Source organism: Toxorhynchites rutilus, chromosome 2 (assembly GCF_029784135.1).
Source record: "Toxorhynchites rutilus septentrionalis strain SRP chromosome 2, ASM2978413v1, whole genome shotgun sequence".
NCBI lineage: Eukaryota > Metazoa > Arthropoda > Insecta > Diptera > Culicidae > Toxorhynchites > Toxorhynchites rutilus.
The window spans coordinates 99720928-99740661 of NC_073745.1; the positions used below are offsets into that span (position 1 = coordinate 99720928).

The 19734-nt window shown below is 39.4% G+C and overlaps 1 protein-coding gene across 1 annotated transcript in view; it reads right to left on the reverse strand.

Annotated features, from left to right (window-relative positions):
- Nucleotides 1–801, reverse strand: part of LOC129764539 (NAD kinase-like) — a 111875-nt gene extending 111074 nt beyond the window's left edge. Inside the window, exons 1-2 of the mRNA XM_055763728.1 lie at nt 459–801; nt 132–359 (exon numbers count right to left, since the gene is read on the reverse strand). Coding sequence (XP_055619703.1) covers nt 132–271 — 140 coding nt within the window. The 5' untranslated portion in view covers nt 272–359; nt 459–801. The remainder of the gene's footprint in view (nt 1–131; nt 360–458) is intronic.
- Nucleotides 802–19734: the final 18933 nt, after the last annotated feature.

Below are 19734 nucleotides of genomic sequence, written 5' to 3' on the forward strand. Positions count from 1 at the left end.
ATGCAGCAGAATGCGAAATTACCTTTAATATAGGAGAAAAATAGAAATTGTAATTTTACTTATTATGTCTAAAAATAGGAAGTCTTCGCATTCTTGCACACCAAGTGGCATGTCAATGTACATTTGCATACCTGAATTGTTTTGTTCGTTCCTGCAAATTGGTAACCAACGTTCTCCGCAATGGTGCAGGGGATGTTCCAGGCGAATCGGACGAACTCTGGTGCTGGTGCGCGACCATCGCACGCGCCAAAATCAAATCCTCTTCCCTCATTGCGTTGTTCGTTGAAAATGTACACTTTCAATCTTCACTGGACCAACAGAGGAAAGATACAGCACGAATTGTATTCAACGCAATATCACTAGAATGCACGGTACACCAAGTGGGAAAAAAATATGTTTTCAATTACACCAGCGAAATGCTCGATTTATTTTTAGATATATCACAAAAAACTACATACACCAAGGTGTTGCTTTTACTCATGGATCGGAAGCTCCGTTTTATCACCATCCAAATCCGTTGCGATCACGACCTTATCGTTCAGCTACCGCGAGAGCCTACATTGATCAGAACCGATTACGCGAGACTGCGCAGCAATAGTTCAACAATGGAAGGACAAGCATCGGATGCTGCGTGCCCTCGCACGACTCATAACAAGGGTACGGATTAACTCAACTTTAAACCCTTCGAAGAACTAACTAAAAGAACTTCTGATAAAAAAAACGCGTTCAGTTCCGAAACTTGTTTTCTATTGAAGCGGTTTGCTGTTGGCTCACAAGCACAACAAAAAGTCAGACTTAAGTTTCCACCCGATCTTGCTTACAGCAGCCCTATCTTCGATCACGGGAGACGGAGACAGACTGATGCTTGGGTACAGAATTTTTTAACGATTCAGCACAATGTTTACTCTCGATATTTTTTGTTTTCTCCGAAGTTTTTTGCCTCCATGATGCTGGCCCCGCTGATGCTGATGCTGAACACCTCTCGTTAAATATCGGTCGGTGTGGTGCTGAGAGTTTGGCGTTGTAAATCCGCTGATGCTGGGGTCGCTACCGCCGCTGTGTTCTTGACCCTTTTCGTTCCTGTAGGGACGGATTTGGTATTCGCCGATATGGGTAAGAAGGATACACAAATCATGTTCGTAAATTCGGAACTATAATCCGCGATTCTACGATGTTCATATGGTTTATTTTGGTTTCTGAGCTTTTATTTCTGACATCCGTTAGCGTTAGAAGCGTTAGAGCAAGAAATGCTTGGACTGCATTGCCATTCCATCATGGAACGACTTATACTCGACAATGTTTACAAATCATTGCATTTACAATTAAAATTAATGCTTTGTGGTAAATGTGCAAACTTAGACCATTTTATTGTGTTCAGCGACGAAGCTCATTTTAATTTGAATGGATACATCAATAAATAAAATTGTTACATTTGCAAATACGGCCTAGTCCTACTCCATCTGATTCAACCTGCTAGCTTCACTTCCTAGACTACCTTTGATTCTTATTCTCACGGATTTCCGCAGACACTAACTTGATAGTATTGTTGTATGGCATTCTAGTAACATGTCCCGCCCATAACACTCGCTCAATATCGATGGATTTCTGCATATCTGGTAGAAGAGTTACACGCTGAATTTTGCACCAAATTATCTCGAATTAAAAAAAACTTGCGAAGCCTCAGTACACACGACTGATAGTAAATCTTTTAATTCTTCTGTCTACCTTACTTTACCTATCTTACCTATCATTCTAGAGCCGGGTGGCTCGTGCTCTACAGAGGAGTCATAACCATTCAACTCGATTCTGTTCATGTTCATAAAATAATAAACATAAAAAAAATCATAACTTTTGTTCATTACTGATGTTTGATTTATGATTATAATAGAATAATAATGAAATAATAAGCTCTACTCAAAGCTCTCTCAAAGAAATGCTGCTGACAAAATGTGTCCGGAATTTGAAGCAAAAGTTTCCGGAATTAAAATCTCGGCACAATAAAGAAATTTACATTCTGTGATTCATATCTTACATGAATGCCTCCTAATTTTACACCGTGACAAATATATTTTGTCACAAACCAAACTCTCAATATTTTTAAGGAAGAAGTAAAAAGAGAAATTCAGTTTTCAGTATTTTACTGAGTTATATGTGTTCATTCTTTATAGTCGCTATTTAGGAATTACACCACCTCTTAAATGTACAAGTACAAGTACAAGTCTAAGTCGTCTGACAAAGTCGCTGCGCGCACATGATCCATCGGCATATCATTCCATATTTTGGAGATAACTTTCTAAAATTTAAAAAACTTCGAATTTTATAGTCATCAAACTTTGGAAGCTTGTACGACCAAACAAAATAATCCGGTAGGTTAAGGTGAAGGTGGAAGCTAGCCATTGTAGTAGTATAGTATAAAAATGGAGTAATAGTGTTTGTGAGAGAAGAGCAAAGCACAAGTAAATAGATCAGTTCACTTATCAGACTGTGTGGCGCTTCATTGACACGAGACTTTGAATACATTTGAAAACAAAATAACAATTCAATGTATGAACGATATGTTCTGATGAACAATTGCAAATATAAATATATATAGAAGGTGCATTTGCATATGAAGTAAAATTCTGATTATACTCGAACGTAACATGAGCAAATTTATAACACATGCGAATTGGGGCTCTTTTGGTATTAACAAGTTCTTCCGCATAGTAACTCGATGTTGATAATTCCTTAATATTTTCCTTCGTTGATAGTATTTTTTTTTATCCCATTTATTTATTTATTAGGCTCATTAGCATTTTATCTGTAACAGAGCCGGGTTTTATCGTGTACATGTACATATGTTTATGTTTTTATAAATTGTAAATTACACAGTAGTAGTAGTAGCCATTTAGGCGTTAGGTTTTTCTGTTCCATTCCATTATGGTAAATTGCACTGTAGTAGCCATTTAGGCGTAAGGGTATTCTATCTGTTCTTCCATTGTTCAGCAGACCGGACAGCGGAGACAGTTGATATAGATCATTATTGGGTTATTTATAGAACAGCAGCCCGATGTTTCTTGCAGAGCAGAGCAGTTGTATGGAAGTTGTATGGATGAATCGATCATTGTTCCACCGATCTCCATCGCTGATGATGGTTGCGTGGACGTAATTATTCTATAACAACACAAATATGGTCAATTGAGGGTCCTGAGTTTGAACTCACGATCGATCGCTTAGTAAGCGAACGCGTAACCAAATGGCTACGAAGACCCCCTGTTGATAGTATTGTTTTCACATATTCACGTTGGAGAGCCTTAACCCTTCTCTTCGTTGGCCGAGGCATTTTGATTGAATGTAATACTTTTCCGTTTACTGTTTTTGAAAGCATAGGCAGCCGTGGCAGTGTTCCGAGCTCTGCAATACAATTTTCTTATCCAATGTTAAAGTTGCTAAAACTTACATAATAGACCCATTAAACGTAAAAATAATAATTGTATTGATATCAACACAATTTTATTTTATTGATTTTCATGACATGAAACGCTATGACTCAGGAATAACATTTTATTGAGTGGTTTTTATAGCTGTTTCGATGATGTTGTCTGGGATCAGTGTCGAAAAAATAACGATGCTTTCACCAATACGAACAAAACCATTGCCGAAGATTGAAAAATGAAAATTTAACTTTCAGAGCACTAGCTCGAGTTTTCCGACGATTTTCACTATACAGTGCGACAGCAGATGAAAATTTAATATATTGTGAGTAATCGATGAGAGTTTGGTTGATATTACTTGATGAGAAGTGTGCGAAAACGATCATTTTCTTCACGCTGTTTCGCAAAATTATTGATTTTCGGGCGAGGGGTGAGGTAGGGAGATGAAAGAAATGAGCGCCATTGTGGCTAGCTTCCACCTTCACCTTAAGACAAGATGGAGGCCATTCAACCTTGGTTATTAAATCAGCCAAATTTTGTTGGCACCATTGCTGCATGGAAAGGAGCACCATCTTGTTGAAAACAACAATGTTCATCTCCGAATAACTCTTTTGAGCGAGGAAATACGTTTTTCTTCAAAACTGTGTCGAGCTACTAATCTGCATCTATTTTCACACGAAAACTTCCTAAAACTAGGTACATCATCAATCCTTGCATTCCATACACAATCATTTTAGCGATTGAAACACTGCTCCGAAACAAATAACATTTCATCCGAAAAAGATATTTCATCATCTGCGCGTCAACCGAGCAACCCTCGCGATTCTTTCGTTTTGCAGCGTCCGAAATACCATGAACCAAATGTTTTTCTGTGCTTTGAATTGCATATCTCGCCGCAGGAGTAATCGGAGGGATTTTCGATTGATATTGAGTTTCTTAGCCATCTTCGAGCAGTTTGAGCAGAAATCAGACGAAGTCGATCCCGTACAATCTTTTTTAACTTTGTAGTTCTCTGTGCTCGTTCATCTTCGCAAACAAAGGGTGAACTTAATACACACGAATGCAACACTCCCATCTTATACAGGGGTTCGCCTCTAATTCGAGCTAATTGGACAGACCTGTAATACGACACGAATAATTGGACGTTTTTGTAAACATCCTTTGTACAAGTTTCTTCAACACGATAAATTTTTAGGAGTATTTTCAACCTAAATTATGTATTTTGCGCAATTTTCTGATGGATATTTGTTAGATTTCCAATGATTTTTGACAATGAATTGTTTTAACTCGTATTTCACATTGTGTTGTGTTTGTTGATATGTCCAACTACAGATCACAATCGCCTCTAATGCGACACTGAGTGGTGCCTTGTTATGTTGAATTAGAGGTAACTATTTGTACTAAGAAGTGTCCAATAAAAAATGAGAATTTCTTCAGTGATACAGTAAAAACAAAAAAAATCAAGCCATTGAGTATTTTTTTATTTACGACGCTGACATCCATCTTTCGGATGCAATTCGGGAGCCGAAAAAATCCTCGATCGGACACCGGGGCAAGTTGGTCAGGTTCCGTTCCTTGGGTACGTACGGTATCTGTTTTTCCTCGAGGTACGTCAACGTCTTGCTGGCGTAATGGGAAGACGCCTTGTCCGGCCAGAAGACGTACTTCCTATAAAAATGGTGCTCCTCTGAGAACGGAACCAGAATTTTTCTTAGGCACTCCTCCTGGTATACCTTCTGGTTGATGGCTAGTCTGCTCGGTTTGTTAAACCAGGGCTTTGAAATCCCTTTGTCGGAGATTGCAATAGACAGCATAACTTTCTTCTGAAACTTAGGCTTGTATTTGTACTTCACCCCAGGGGGTGTGGACGCCTTGTCGCTGAATGTGGGACTTTGACAGCGGAAAATAACTCTCGTCGTACAGCACGAACGACGTCCTGCGATAATTCTTCGTCTTCCACCGGCACTAAGATTTCACGGTCGCTATCTGCTCGTCCGTGTACTCTCGGGACATACTCTTCTTCCGACAAACGATGCCTTCCTACTTGAAGTTTCTGTGCACGTAGAAATGGGAGCAGCGAAATTTTCAGTGGGCGTCACGCAAACTCGTACCGCCCTTGTTGTCGAACAGCTTTTGCAAAGATTCCTCCTTCTTTTTCGTCATGATCTACGCCGTTCGAAGAACCGCCAATAACGAAGAACCGCCAATATAACGCGCTCGCGGAGTGCTTGTTGTTTCGACGCCATCTTTGATCAAACTGACAGCACCCGAGCGGAAATAAATGAGCAACCCGTTTCCAACATAACAATGTATAACAGGTGAAGCAACATCATCACTTCAATGAGAAGAGGATTACGGTTTGTGGAGCGGGGGTTGTTTATTTTGTTATTGCTAGGATACGGCATTTTTGCATTTTCTCATGCGAGAGTAGTGGAAATGAGAATGAAATTCTTCGAAATCATCCCTTCTTTTTCACATAAATTCGCGAAAGCCGACAATAGTAGGCATCGTTCGAATAAGCGTCGTAGCATTTTGTAGAGAGCCGCCGGCAGCTGTTTGTAAACAATACCGATAGCATTTCCTATATGGCTGAAAATGCATTTCATATGATTGTTTCACCTGGTATATATAGAGGCGCCTTGCCCCACCTAGGCTCAGAAAGCAATTCTTTACTTTACTTTTCTACAGAAAGGTATTGAAATTATTCTCATTTTTTATTGAACACCCGCTATAATGATGATTCTTTCATTTGACAGACAGATGACAGCATTCGTAACATATTGAGAGGTTATTGGCAATCCAACAAAATGGTGACCAAACTTTTTTGTCACGGTGTATAGGAACGATAATTTTGCAAGCTACGATGTGTCAATATTTTTATTCCTCAATGCATTACGATAGCAGGTCTTTCATCTTCAACGCACACATCATTTCACTGATCGCTTGTCACATGATCACACGACTCTGTGTCTTGCCCAATACAATGAAGCCGGAACGCACATTCTCCATAACTTTTCCCTTTTTTGGAATTGACGTAGTTTAAACTGATCCAGCAGTATTCTGTCCCTACCCAGGAAGTTCAGTGATCTACAGTTGCATATGTCGAGTTCCTTAGTTCGTCTCCTAGGAAACGTCCTTGTCTCGATTGACTCGATCCGTAGGGGAAATGGGGGGAAAGTGGTCACCCTAAGGAATTCCTAAGGATTTCCTGTGTCCACATACCACTACAATTTTCGTTTTTCGAAGAATATTGTAGCTCGACTTATTGTTGTTCTTTTTTTTATCCCTTTTATTTAATTTAGGCTCATTAGCATTTTAGCTGTAACAGAGCCAAATTTTAATCGTGTACATGTCACATGTTTACCATATCTATAATTAGCACATTACACAGTTGCCATTTTCGGCGTTAGAGTACTCCCTTCTATACCATTACATATGGTACACATTTACACAGTAGCCATTTAGGCGTAAGAGTTTTCTTCTGTTCTTCCATTATCCAAGTTAGACCGGACAGCGGAGACAGTTGATTGATCATTGTTGAGTTATTTATAGAACAGCAGCCCGATGTGTCTTGCAAGAGCAGAGCAGTTGTGTGGATGAATCGATGTTATTTCGACCGTGGATCGATCTCCATCGCTGATAATTGTTGCGTGGAAGTAGTTATTCTGTATCAACACAAAGATTGTCAATGAGGGCCATTGTTGTTCTTGATAGCAGGTGGTTTTTATTATGAAAATTGAAAATAGTACATTTTTCATTATTAGAAAAAAAAATGAAAATTGATCTTTTTTTAGTGAGGAGATAAAGTGACCTGTGGGGGGCAAAGTGGTCATTCGCACATATCATGCTAGAAGCGATAGATTTTTGTGTGTTTTCTAGCTTGTTTAAATCATTATTGATATAGTAGGTACATGTAAGAAATGAGCTAGGCCTATTCACCTAGAGTCGTAATTGAATTTTTCCCATATGTACAAAAACGTAGTAGGAAATACATAACGTTGTTGACAATAAGGCTTGGTTATGGTTGGGGCGGCATATTTTTCCTGGATCAAAACCACAAAAGGGACCCCTATAAGAGTAGAAGGTGATAAGGCATATCGGCTTTTGAAAACAGCACACTGTCAGTAGTTATCCTCCACTGACCACTTTGCCCCCAAACAACGAAGTAATTTCTATGCGATAAAATCGCTGAAATTGAACAAAATATCTGTTCACCTCTCCTAGAATATGTGAACAGTAGTCCAAATTGCTAATAAGTCGAAAATATCAGGTCAAATGAACTAAAAATTTTCACTAATTTCACTAGAAATAATTTCGAAACGCATAAAACTACGGCCGAATGGCTACCTAGAGAGCGATTTTTGTTTTTATTTATATTTTGACATGCGACAGCTCCACTGAAGTAGAGATTGACTCAAAAGTCATGAAATTCTTCAAACATAAGGTGAATATCAATACAGTGTCAATAGTCAGTAGTTATACTACCAAACAAGCAGGTTACCACTTTTCCCCACGTGGCCATTTTGCCCCCACTACCCCTATTCGTTTTTTGATTATTATTATTAATTGTGTGGCATGCTCAGTTCTGACAACACGGACATCGTCAGTTTAGCGATTAAGTGTGGCACACATTAGTGATATTATTTCGCCATGCTATATTACTAGGTTAGCGATGACCAACCTCCCGACGGGTCTACCGTTTGGTTGTAGCTGTCGAGATACCGAATTTCATTCTTCAGCCGCTCTTCCGGAGAATAGACGTACCTTGATTTTGGGCTAAGACACTTATGAACAATCGTAAAACAGTATCGCCAAAACTACTCTGTGTGAGGTGCTCAGACGTTAACATGAGCGAAATTACGTAGTCCAAGCGGCTAAAACGATGCGTCCTATTAGAACACAATCGTCAGTTGAATTGGGAATGGCTGATCGAATCAAATCCAGGACTGTCAAATGATGAAATCGGAATAGAATACGGTACAGCTCGTAGTACAGTTCGAAAAATCCGTCTGCGAACCGGATTTCATTCTAAACGACCAACAAAACATGACTCTGAAGCAGAATCTTGTGAACAAAACATGCGCTCGAAGATTGTATGATCAGGTTCTTATGAGATACCAAGGTTTCCCGCGATAGCTTCCTAGTCAAACACTTTACATATCCTCGGCACACGGAGATGTTATCGGCACACGACTCAAAGTTATGCAAAGATTAACGACTTAAGGACCCATGATATTTTAACCTGATCTATGGAGTTGGCGCTATAGCCGGGAGGTAGGGTGTATTTCATCGATGTGAACCTAGATTTATCCAATTGCCCTATATTCCGCCCAATACAAAAATATTCGAGATCGCCAATTTTTCTTTGGATATCTAGCATCGGTTCATTAACACTCTGTTGGTCAGCCTGACCAACCATTGGATTTCACCATCTCTTCATAACTGCAGCATCTATTGTCACCTCATCTCTAATCTCCAGTTCATGTTTAGCAATTGAACAATATTTTTCGATCGAGTGAAATTTATTGTAATTGAGTTGATTGAGCGTCAAAATGGCTTTCAAGCAGCATGCAGGTCAAGTTATGGCTAACGGAAATAATAGGTTTAAGCAGAAAAAGTTGTCAAAGTTCCAGGAGAATACTTGGTTTGGCAGGACTGGAATGCAAAAATTCGTGCAAAACGCGACAATTCACTTTTGGAAAATCGAAAGTAACTTTTCTACATTTTGCAGTCATCATTAGACACATTTCAAGAAGTTATGCACCAAAAAACCGAATTTCAGAGTATGAATAATTACTGGTTGGGCTCTTGGAAGGGGAAGACAGATCTCATAGGAAAGAGAAGTATTCATCAAAATAACTAACACAAAAATTAGTAAAAAACTTTTGGCACTTAAAGGGTTAACACGCTCACCGTTTTAGCTCTTTTTTTCCTTATCGGCTAGCTAACAACAGAGAAGTGTGCATTCAAAAGCAACGGGCTGACCTGCCCAAGGTCTGCATGGGAGAGTCTCGAGAGTACACCGGCAATTGATGCCCGCTTTAGCACTGTTCCACTACTGGATACTGCCAAGACCTGGGACAACACTTCACTTCGCTCGTTCACTTCGCGTACTTCGGCGCTATATGGATTTTGTTAATGTTGTTGAGCGTTGAGAATGCACGGCGAAACGGAGGTCTTTTCACGCGGTATCAGTTCGCGATCTCGCTGGAGTGCACACCGCGGTGGTTGTTGGATGTAGCAAAAAACGAGCAAAGACGAGGACAGAAGCTGAACACCAATCACTTTCATATTCACTATCAACGCCACACACCAAAAGGTAGCTGGAACACAATGTTACCGGAAGAGTACACATCAAACATTGTTAACAGTTTACCTACTAAAAATATTGTTACTATATGTCCCTTGCCTTCATTGCGCCCGAAAAAAAGTATAACAAAATCCTCTCATTCGTCGTTGTCATTTTGGTATTACGTTAGAAGGGTGCGCTGATGCTTGCGATCGGTCGACATCGGATGACATTCAACGGAGTTAATTACAGTCTTCTAGATATTTATCGATTAACTCGTGACTAATTGAAGGTACTTTTAAGGCGTCGAGCGTGCCCAACTGACGAATAAATTTTCGAATGAAGCTCCGATGGATTCGATCATGCATTCGTTGGAATTAGGATCAACACTCGTGACGATTTCGATCACTAACCGGTGTGGATTTGGCGGCACCATGATGAGAATTCGTGTTCTCATGCAATATGTTCAACATATGATGCTATTGAGACAGCAGATGTAAACTCTTATTTAAAAACAATAAGAGTTTACAATTCACTTTTTCATTCTAATGCATGTTGTTGTGAGGTACCAATCATAATGTTAGACCCCAAAAAGCTGCAAGAAAGTGAGTCAGTGGCGTTGAGTGAAGCTTTTGCACCCCGGGCGGAAGAGTTGATTGGCATAGAAAATCAAAATAAATCATAAAATTGAAAATGATGTGCTTCGCGCGATTCTGCAGCAGTGATTTTAATTGCAAATCGCAAAAAACTGCTTTCAGATGAGTATCCAAACATCGTTTCCCAAAGGTGCACCCGTGGCCGAGTGGTTAGCGTCTCACTTTATCATGCCGGGTGTTCGGGTTCGATTCCCGTTCTGGCCGGGGGATTTCTTCGTCAAAGAAATTTCCTTCGACTTGCACTGTAGTCACGCGTATTCTAGAGCTTGCCCCTCGGAATTCATTCAAGGCGTGTTATTTGGCTTAAGAAATCTCAACTAAGTATTAATAAATGACAGGGAACGTTAACGCCATTCAAGAAGAAGTTCCCAAAGGAAACTATCCAATGGAATCATTGGCTACGGGTCATTGGAAATGCTGAACATGTTTGCATCCAAACAGTAAACAATGCGTTCAGGACTCAATTTGTGTTGGCTGGGGTAGGGTTGTCAGGGCCCTGGTTTCTTCAGATCTTCGTCCCAGTTTTCAGCGTACTTTTGCGTCATTCAGCACTAGGGATTGCATTACCGTGCCAAAATTTCAATAACCGGTTATTCGGTAATGAGAAATTCATTACCGGTAACACCGGTAAATCACCGGTGAAAATAATATAAATTTATTGATAAAAATTAGTTTTCAAGGAAACATTTTGCAAGTTTTTGCTACTTAGAAAGGACAATAATACTTAAGGACACAAACAAAATATATACTATATATATAGATACATAATAAGATAAAATATTTTCAATAACTTCAAAAAATTTCTCATAACAACTAATTTGAGCACGATCAGGGGGGAAGTAATATATATATATATATGTATATATATATATATATATATATATATATATATATATATATATATATATATATATATATATATATATATATATAACACGTCTAACGGTCGATGGACCCACCGACTAATTCCAAATATCACAAATTGGATTGGGCGAGAGCATGGAGATTCCAATATTTTTTTTCTGATAGAAGAAAGAATTATCTGTATTGTGATGCTAAAACAAGTTTTTTACCTTCAATCAATCCCGAAATACAGTTGGTTTTGTAATTCCGGATCCTAAATGAATCATGCTTTAATCAACAGTACGAAGGGAAACATCATGAGAAAGGCTGGCTTCATCTTCTGATTGAAGTTATTCATTGACTTTACTAAAACAGCAACACAATTATGTATTATAGACTACGTTTGTGAGTACTTTATTATGCTTCGATATAACGTACAATTCGATACAACGTACAATTTTGAAAGTGAAATGTACGTTATATCGAAGTTTACCTGTATATATATATATATTTTTTTTTTTTAATTTTCTTTTGTTCATAAAATTAGTTACAATCATCTGTTTTAAGTCAAATATGCGCCGTTTTGTTCCATGACTCGTTCCCAACGAGATGCCAACTTCATAATACCCCTGTTATAGAAGCTCGCCTTATTGGCAAAAAAAAACTCGGATAGCCAATTTTCACAGGTCTCTTTTGTGGCTAACTTCTGACTACCTAGCTCGTTCGCCATGGACAAAAACAGGTGGTAGTCACTTGGTGCAAGGTCCGGACTATACGGCGGATGCAAAAGAACCTCCCATCCGAGCTCCCGGAGCTTCTGGCGCGTCACCAAAGAAGTGTGTGGCCTGGCGTTGTCCTGATGGAAGACAATGCGGCCTCTGTTTATCAAAGATGGCCTCTTCTTCATGAGTGCTACCTTCAGGCGGTCCAGTTGTAGGCAGTACAGGTCCGAATTGAGAGTTTGGCCATAGGGAAGCAGCTCATAATAGATTATTCCTTGACGATCCCACCAAACACACAGCAGAACCTTCCTGGCCGTTAATGAGGGCTTGGCCACCGTCTGAGCCGCTTCAGCGGGCTTCGACCACGACCGTTTGCGCTTCACGTTGTCGTAAGTGACCCACTTTTCATCGCCAGTCACCATCCGCTTCAGAAACGGGTCGATTTTGTTGCGATTCATATGCGTCGATACGGTCGAAGATGTTTTTTTGCGTCAACGTGTGTGGCACCCATACATCGAGCTTCTTTGTGAATCCAAGCTTCTTCAAATGGTTAATAACGGTTTGATGACTTATCCCCATCCCCATTGATGACTTATCCCGATGCTACGGCTGCTACTATGCCGGTCTTTCTCGGCTAATTCAGCGATTCTGTCGCAATTTTCGACGACAGGCCTTCTGGAGCGTGGCGCATCTTCGACGACCTCTACACCAAAACGAAAACGTGAATTGAAGTCTCAAGGAAGTCTCTGATTACACTAAAGCAAATTACCAATCAATTAGGTGTAAGCTTACCTATATCAATTGACAGGATTTATTCAGAAGAGTGGAAAACATTGAAGAAGCGTGACGACTTTTACTCGATGATCAATGAAATTATAGAGGAGAAGATATCAACAAAATGAAAAAGGAGAAATATAAATACAAAATATCCGATTTGGTTTAATTGAAACGTAAAGAATCTAAAAAATAAAAAACAGAAGGCACATAGAGTTTATAATAAATACAAATCTGACGCTAATCTCGAAAAATATCTGAACATTTGCGAACAGCTCAACTCAACTGTTAAAAGTCCTTTTGAAGATTACAACTTAAAAACAGAGTCGGACATAAAATCTAACGACCAGACCAGAATGATTATTCATATAGATGAACAAATCAGCATATACGAAACGTTTCTCTGCAGTCCTTTCAATCAGGGCTTCAGACATCTGTTCTTAAATTTCTGATGGTTGCTCCGATAGCTGTTCTAGCATAAATTGTAATCCAATGTCAATTTCATAAAGGGTGCAGTTTGTCCGACATAGTTCAACAGCGACCAGAACTGGTTTGAGGGCATCAACCTGTTCCTTTATCGCTGAAGCCTTACCCTGTGTTTCGTTTTCAGATAGGGCAGCGATTTTCGAGCTGAGGTTCGGAGCTCGTAGAATCAACGTAACATTTCCAGTTGTGTTTTACGATCTTATTTTGATTCTCGAGTAACATTTCAAAGCGGCATAAAAAGGCAAATGTTTTTTATGGTCTAAACATGAAAATTACCGAAATTACCGGTTATTGATTGTAAAATTACCGGTAATTCGGTAATGAAAAATGGTCCGGTACCCGGTAAAACCGATTAACAATCCCTATTCAGCACAGTGGAGCGACCGGAATCAATCTTCATTTGAATCGATTCACTTTGTTCCAACAAGGGTTGGTTGTCAAACGACTGGACTAAGCCATCTATACTTGCGTACATGCAGACATGGAATAGACACCATTCGTGGTATCTTATCCAACAACTTCTATCCCTACCTCCCTGCGGTGCCGGCTGGGGTACGAGTAACCACAATTAAGATCGGGTAACCAACCGATCTTGGCCGTATGCTGACAGGGAAGCCTATCCGAAACAAAAAGAGACAGGGACTTGGGGCAGGCCCAACAAACCACTCTATAAAAACAAAAAGTTACAAATAACACAGAAGTAAATACGGATCGGAACAATCGGCAAAGACCTAGGCGACGGAATAAGGACTACGATTGAGAACTTGGAGCATGGAACTGTAAATCGCTATGCTTCACAGGATGTCATAGGAGAATATACGACGAACTCTAACCCCGCTGGCTGGCTGCCGATAAACGCAAGGGTAAGTAGGGTAAGGTGAGGATCAAGGGCCGTTCCTTCAACTACAGTATCATCAACGTGCATTGCCCACACGAAGGAAGACCCGACGACGAGAAAGAATCGTTCTACGCGCAGCTGGAGCAAGTGTATGACAGCTACCCACAATGGGACGTGAAAATTGTTATCGGAGACATGAATGCTCAAGTAACGTTTGCATTAAAAAATGGACTTTTTTCTGATAGTTTTCAAAAAAAACTAAGACAGATAATTAAGTTTGATCAATTTCCCATGAAAGGTAATTATATTAGCTTTCTTGCAAGAAAATTCTACGCCCTTGCGAGCGGTCTTCCGGCAGTTAACCGAAACATTCGCCATGGCAGACGAAAACATGCATGTAGATATGTTTTTGAATTCTCTCTCCGGTTTATTTATTAATTCCTTCTCAGTTTTCGCGACAATATTGTTGGAGTAGATCTTACGCTTCAGGATTGCCCAGAAATTCTCGATGGGACGCAGCTGGGAGACGTTGGGTGGGTTCGCGATCGATATTCAGCCGCTCTATCTCCTCTAACGATCGCTTCGAGTAGTGGGCCGACGCCAGATCTGGCCAGAAAATCGCGTCTTCGGTCGTTGTGGTATTTCTTGATGAACGACGCAACTTCCGGCAGGAATTTTGTACTATCAATTTCCCCGTTCACGGCCAGTCCGGAGCTAAAGAAGAGCGGCTTCGACATCCCCTTCTCGCTGATTGTCAGTCACAGCAACACTTTCTTGGGGAACCGGTCTCCGGTCTGTACATATGTATTGCTTACATTCAATTAAATTCTCCTAATACAACGCTTTACCAAACTTATAAATTAAAATGATCGTTGCAAATCTATACAGTCGATTACTTTTCAGATTTTTCAGAGTGAAAGTTCCGAATTATTTTCACAACCCACAAATATTTCAAGGCTTTTCAAAACAGTGCTATGTAATTTCATGTAACAAGAATATTCAACAAATCTAAGAAATAAGAATGAGATTATGTCCAAGGAGCAACAATACCTTGTATGATGTGTAGATACGAATTGAATTCATAGTCAGTGTAATAATACAACCTCGTTTAACACATTGAGTGTCATGGTTTTATAGCGGCTCTATGGAAGTTTTTAAGCGTGTTAGGGTCATCGTTTCTTATCGTAGTGGAAGGTATTTTTGTTCGAAAGGGAATGCTTAAAAGCTAATATGCATATATTAGTTACCTTTATTATCATATGTTATACTGTCAGTGACTGACGTGGCAGTCAACATGTTAATGAGTAGGGATTGCACTACCGTGCCAAAATTACAATAACCGGTTATTCGGTAATGAAAAGTTGCTTTTCAATCACTATGCAACTGACACTTTGGCTTTGCAGATAAATTCAAAATTTTCTTGCCATTTCCCTGTTCAAAGCCATGAAAGTTGGTTGTGAAAATATATCAGGGGGATGCTGTTTTTCACAAACATATCCACAACGCTCTTCTCGAGCATTTCAGCAGTCATGCTAACCGTTATCTTGTCACTTATAAAAAAAAGTAGAGAGCTGTGGTTGACCAACACACAAGCAAATGGTTCGGACGTGAATGGGATATTAATAAGATCATGAAATGAAATTTTACTAATGAGTTAAATATTTTGATTTTATTGGGACGTTCAACTGGAAGTCGGAGTCTCCTAATACAATGAAATTCATTCCGACTCCGACTCCATAGCCCTCGTAAGAATGTCTACCACACAAATGAAACACAAATTTCTGCATTACTCGAGAATTAATCAAGCAAATGAAACCAAATTTGGTATGTGGAGGTTTTAGGGTGCAATAAATGTTTCTATGATGATTAGACTCTCTACCCCCCTCTCTAAGGGGGGCTGCCATACAAATGAAACACAAATTTCTGCATTACTCGAGAATTATTCAAGCAAATGAAACCAAATTGGAAATATTGAGGTTTTAGGATGCAATACATATTTCTATGGTGGTTAGACACTCTGCTCTCTAAGGGTGGGCTGTCATACAAATGAAACGCAAATTTCTGCATAACTCGAAAACTAATCAAGCAAATGGAGCCACATTTGGCATGTGAAGGTTTTACGGAGCACGAAACGTTTATATGGTGAATACACTCCTCCTCTCTAAGGGGAGCTGCCTTACAAACGAAACTCAAACTTCTGCATAACTCGAGAACTAATCAAGCACAATTTGGGATGTGAGACTTTTTGGGAATGAGAAATGTTTCTATAATGGTATGACACCCCTTCTTTCTCTGGAATGAAGAGGGTCCCATAGAAATATTACACATATTTCAACCAAAACATTCCAACCAAACATGACAATTGAAAATTTTCGGAAAATTCTGTAGGAAAAAAGGAAAATTCGGAAAATTAATTTCCCATATTTTCTACAATTACATAGCGAAATTAATCTTTGTTCGAAACTAGAAATGGATTTTAATGTGATGAAACGCATTCCTATATCTTCTTCTATCTATACCAATAAAAAGGTATCGCCGAATGTGTTGATAAGAGCAGAACTCGAGGAATAAATTGTCCAATTTAGGGCTGTCTTTGGTCTATCATATTTTCTGTATGAAACATTTATTCCATGCAACGGAGAAACATGTTATTTGCAAGTGGTTGAAAAATCTTGAACGAGAATTGTGTCTGAAAATAATCTGATATTATAATGATGAGTTTTGTTAGAAATACTTGGAATTTTACAGTAAAAGATAAATTCAACGGAGTCGATTAGAAGATCAATCAATGAACAGTTCTGCGATTGAACCCATGAACTTACTCATAGTAAGAAAACGTGAATGTTTGAGGGTCTTGATAACAAAAAAAAAACAAATTTTGGGCGGGACGAAGTTTGCCGGGTCAGCTAGTGATATTATAAATATTTGACTGGCTGTAATGCATGTGTTGACACATCTTATCAGCTCACGATGCAAATTGTAGGATTAACAACCCATCGCGCGGAGACTTTCACACTATTAGGCATAACTTTAACGATTGCATTGAAAACACAATGAGCTAATTTTATCAATTTTTCATGCATTCACTTTAACACCTGGTAATGAGACAACTTGTGCATCGTCAATCATAGTAACTAGGGATTGTTAATCGGTTTGACCGTTACCGGGTTTACCGGTAATACCGGGTCATTTTTCATTACCGAATTACCGGTAATTTCGGTAATTTTCATTTTTACACCATATATAACATTGGCCTTTATGCCACTTCAATGTATTACCCGAGAATCGAAACAATCGTTGCGTCGATTTTACGACCTCCGAACTTCAGTTCAAAAACCGTTGCTCGATCTGAAAACAAAACACAGCATAAGCTTCAGCGATGAAGAACTGACAACGGTGAAGGAATTGGTTGATGCCCTCGAACCAGTTCTGGTCGATGTTGAACTGCTATGCCGGAAGAACTGCACCCTTTATGAAGCTGATGTCGGATTTCAATTTATGCTGGAATAGCTATCGCAGCCATCATCACAAATTTCGAAGCAGCTGCTTGAAGCCCTAATTGCAGAAACACGTTTGGTATGTGCAGATTTGTACGCGTATATTAATAATCATTCTCGTTGTCATAACAAAACTAATGAAGACTTCGGCGTTTTCTATCAAACATCACGGATTGCATTGAACAAGCAGGAATTTAAAATTGTTCGTAACATGATGAAATTTGACGATTATGGTATTGATTTGGTAGCCGGACAATAAGAGGGAAAACCCACTGCACAATGCAGCACTTGCAGAACAGTTGTGCATCAAGAAAATACTTGAACGACGATTGCAGTTATCAAAGGTATCAACGTCTAGCCCAAGCTCAACGTCTATAAACGGATTGATGAAAACCCTCAGACAAGAGTTTCCGTACAGAGGGCATCAGAGGAAAATACAAGTCAATGGTATTCGATGCTCTTCGTACTGTAGGCCCAACATCATTGGACTCTGAACGTGCCTTTTCCTCTTCTGGAAATTTTTGTTTATGAGTTCCGATGTAGATTAGAAGACGACAAAATTAGCATTATTCGTGCTCTTAAGTATTACTTTAATCAACAAACTAAGTACCAAAAACTTGATTTTTATCATATAAACTAATCTTTATCGTTTCATTAAAAAATGGTTTATTTTAAACTATATTTTACCGATAATTTACCGGTTTTACCGGTGATGAAATTTTCATTGCCGAATCACCGGTTATTGAATTTTGGGACGGTAATTCAATCCCTAATAGTGACCCATGAGTTTTCAAACTAAATTTGACAGCGCTATCAGTTGAAATGCGGATGTTATGACAAAAACAGTGGAGCAACTGCGCTCCATGGTTTGTGCTTACTGGAAGCTCCATCCCGTTGAGAAGAATGTGGACATCGTCAAGTACTTTGAGTCCGCCGGATACGGCCGTTCCGGTATCTATAATATTCTTACACTTCTGGAGAAGGATGAACGGAAGCCTGGTTCGTACGACGGTGCTACGCGATTGTAAACTGCAGCTGAAGCCAAAGCAGAAGACAGGAGAGAAAGGTGACTACATCGTTTCAGGCTTTTCGGAACAGCGACATGCGACTCAGAAACAAAGGTGGAAAGTGATGGAGAATGATGTTTTTCCAGCGAAGCGAAACGGCGTCCCCCACCAAGGAGATTTCCGCTGTGAAGTAAAATGCAGTGATCTCGTTATTTGAGAATTCCATTATTAAGCTGAACTTTCACAAAATGATTTCGATGCCAATTGGTCAAACGTAAATGTAATTGTTTTTACGATTCTACCTAGTACAACAGAGATCGGGAACCTTTCAAGGTTTGATTTCGCGACCATGACGTCTAGCTTCATCACCAACCACACGCACTGTTGCGGCCGTTCCCCATAAACTATAACAATAATTAACAAGATACTTTACATAATCCGAAAATGTTCAGCAACAGAAATTATCCCGCCAACCAATAACGAGCACGCACCAAATTTGAAAGTGCCATTACTCAAACCTGCAGCGCATGTTTCAATTTGGACTGTCAGCGGGAGGTATAATTTGCAGCAGCGAGCGCCTTGTTGAACGATACCTACCTGTTCACAGCTTAGAGATGTAATCCACACGGTGGGTGATGAGGGGAAGGGGGAAAAGTTGATACACATTTTAATAAAGCAATCAAGTCGTCAGAGGCGTGTTCGTTGACCCCTATAAGGCTTGAAAATTGTTTAATTACTTTGCTAATGGGCATATCTCGAAAATCCAGCACGCAGCTGACAGCTGCATGCTGTGCAGTAAGTTATTTGATCTGGAGCCTAACATAGATCTACGGCTCGAATTAATAGGTGTACAGACGTGTCTCGAATGCAGCAATAATTCATTGCCGAGATAAACTATTTACAACCTGCAGATATCTCTCTGAATTATGCTGATTGTGGAATCTCACCTGTGTTCTCACAAAGAGCAAGATAGACGTGATTTAAAATAATTACAAACAGTTCGTGTAATGAAATATCAATTAATTTATTTCTTCTGTTAAAAAACTTCCTAAATGTACAAAAAGTATTCCTCCAACACGCATTAATCGTATGCCCTTTTACTTCAGCGGTAGCGGGCTCCGCTCGAAATGTAAACCAAAGAAAATTGTTTCAAGACCATTTGAATGGGAGTAAACAAAAATGCAAAAAACAACTGGATCGAAACAGAAG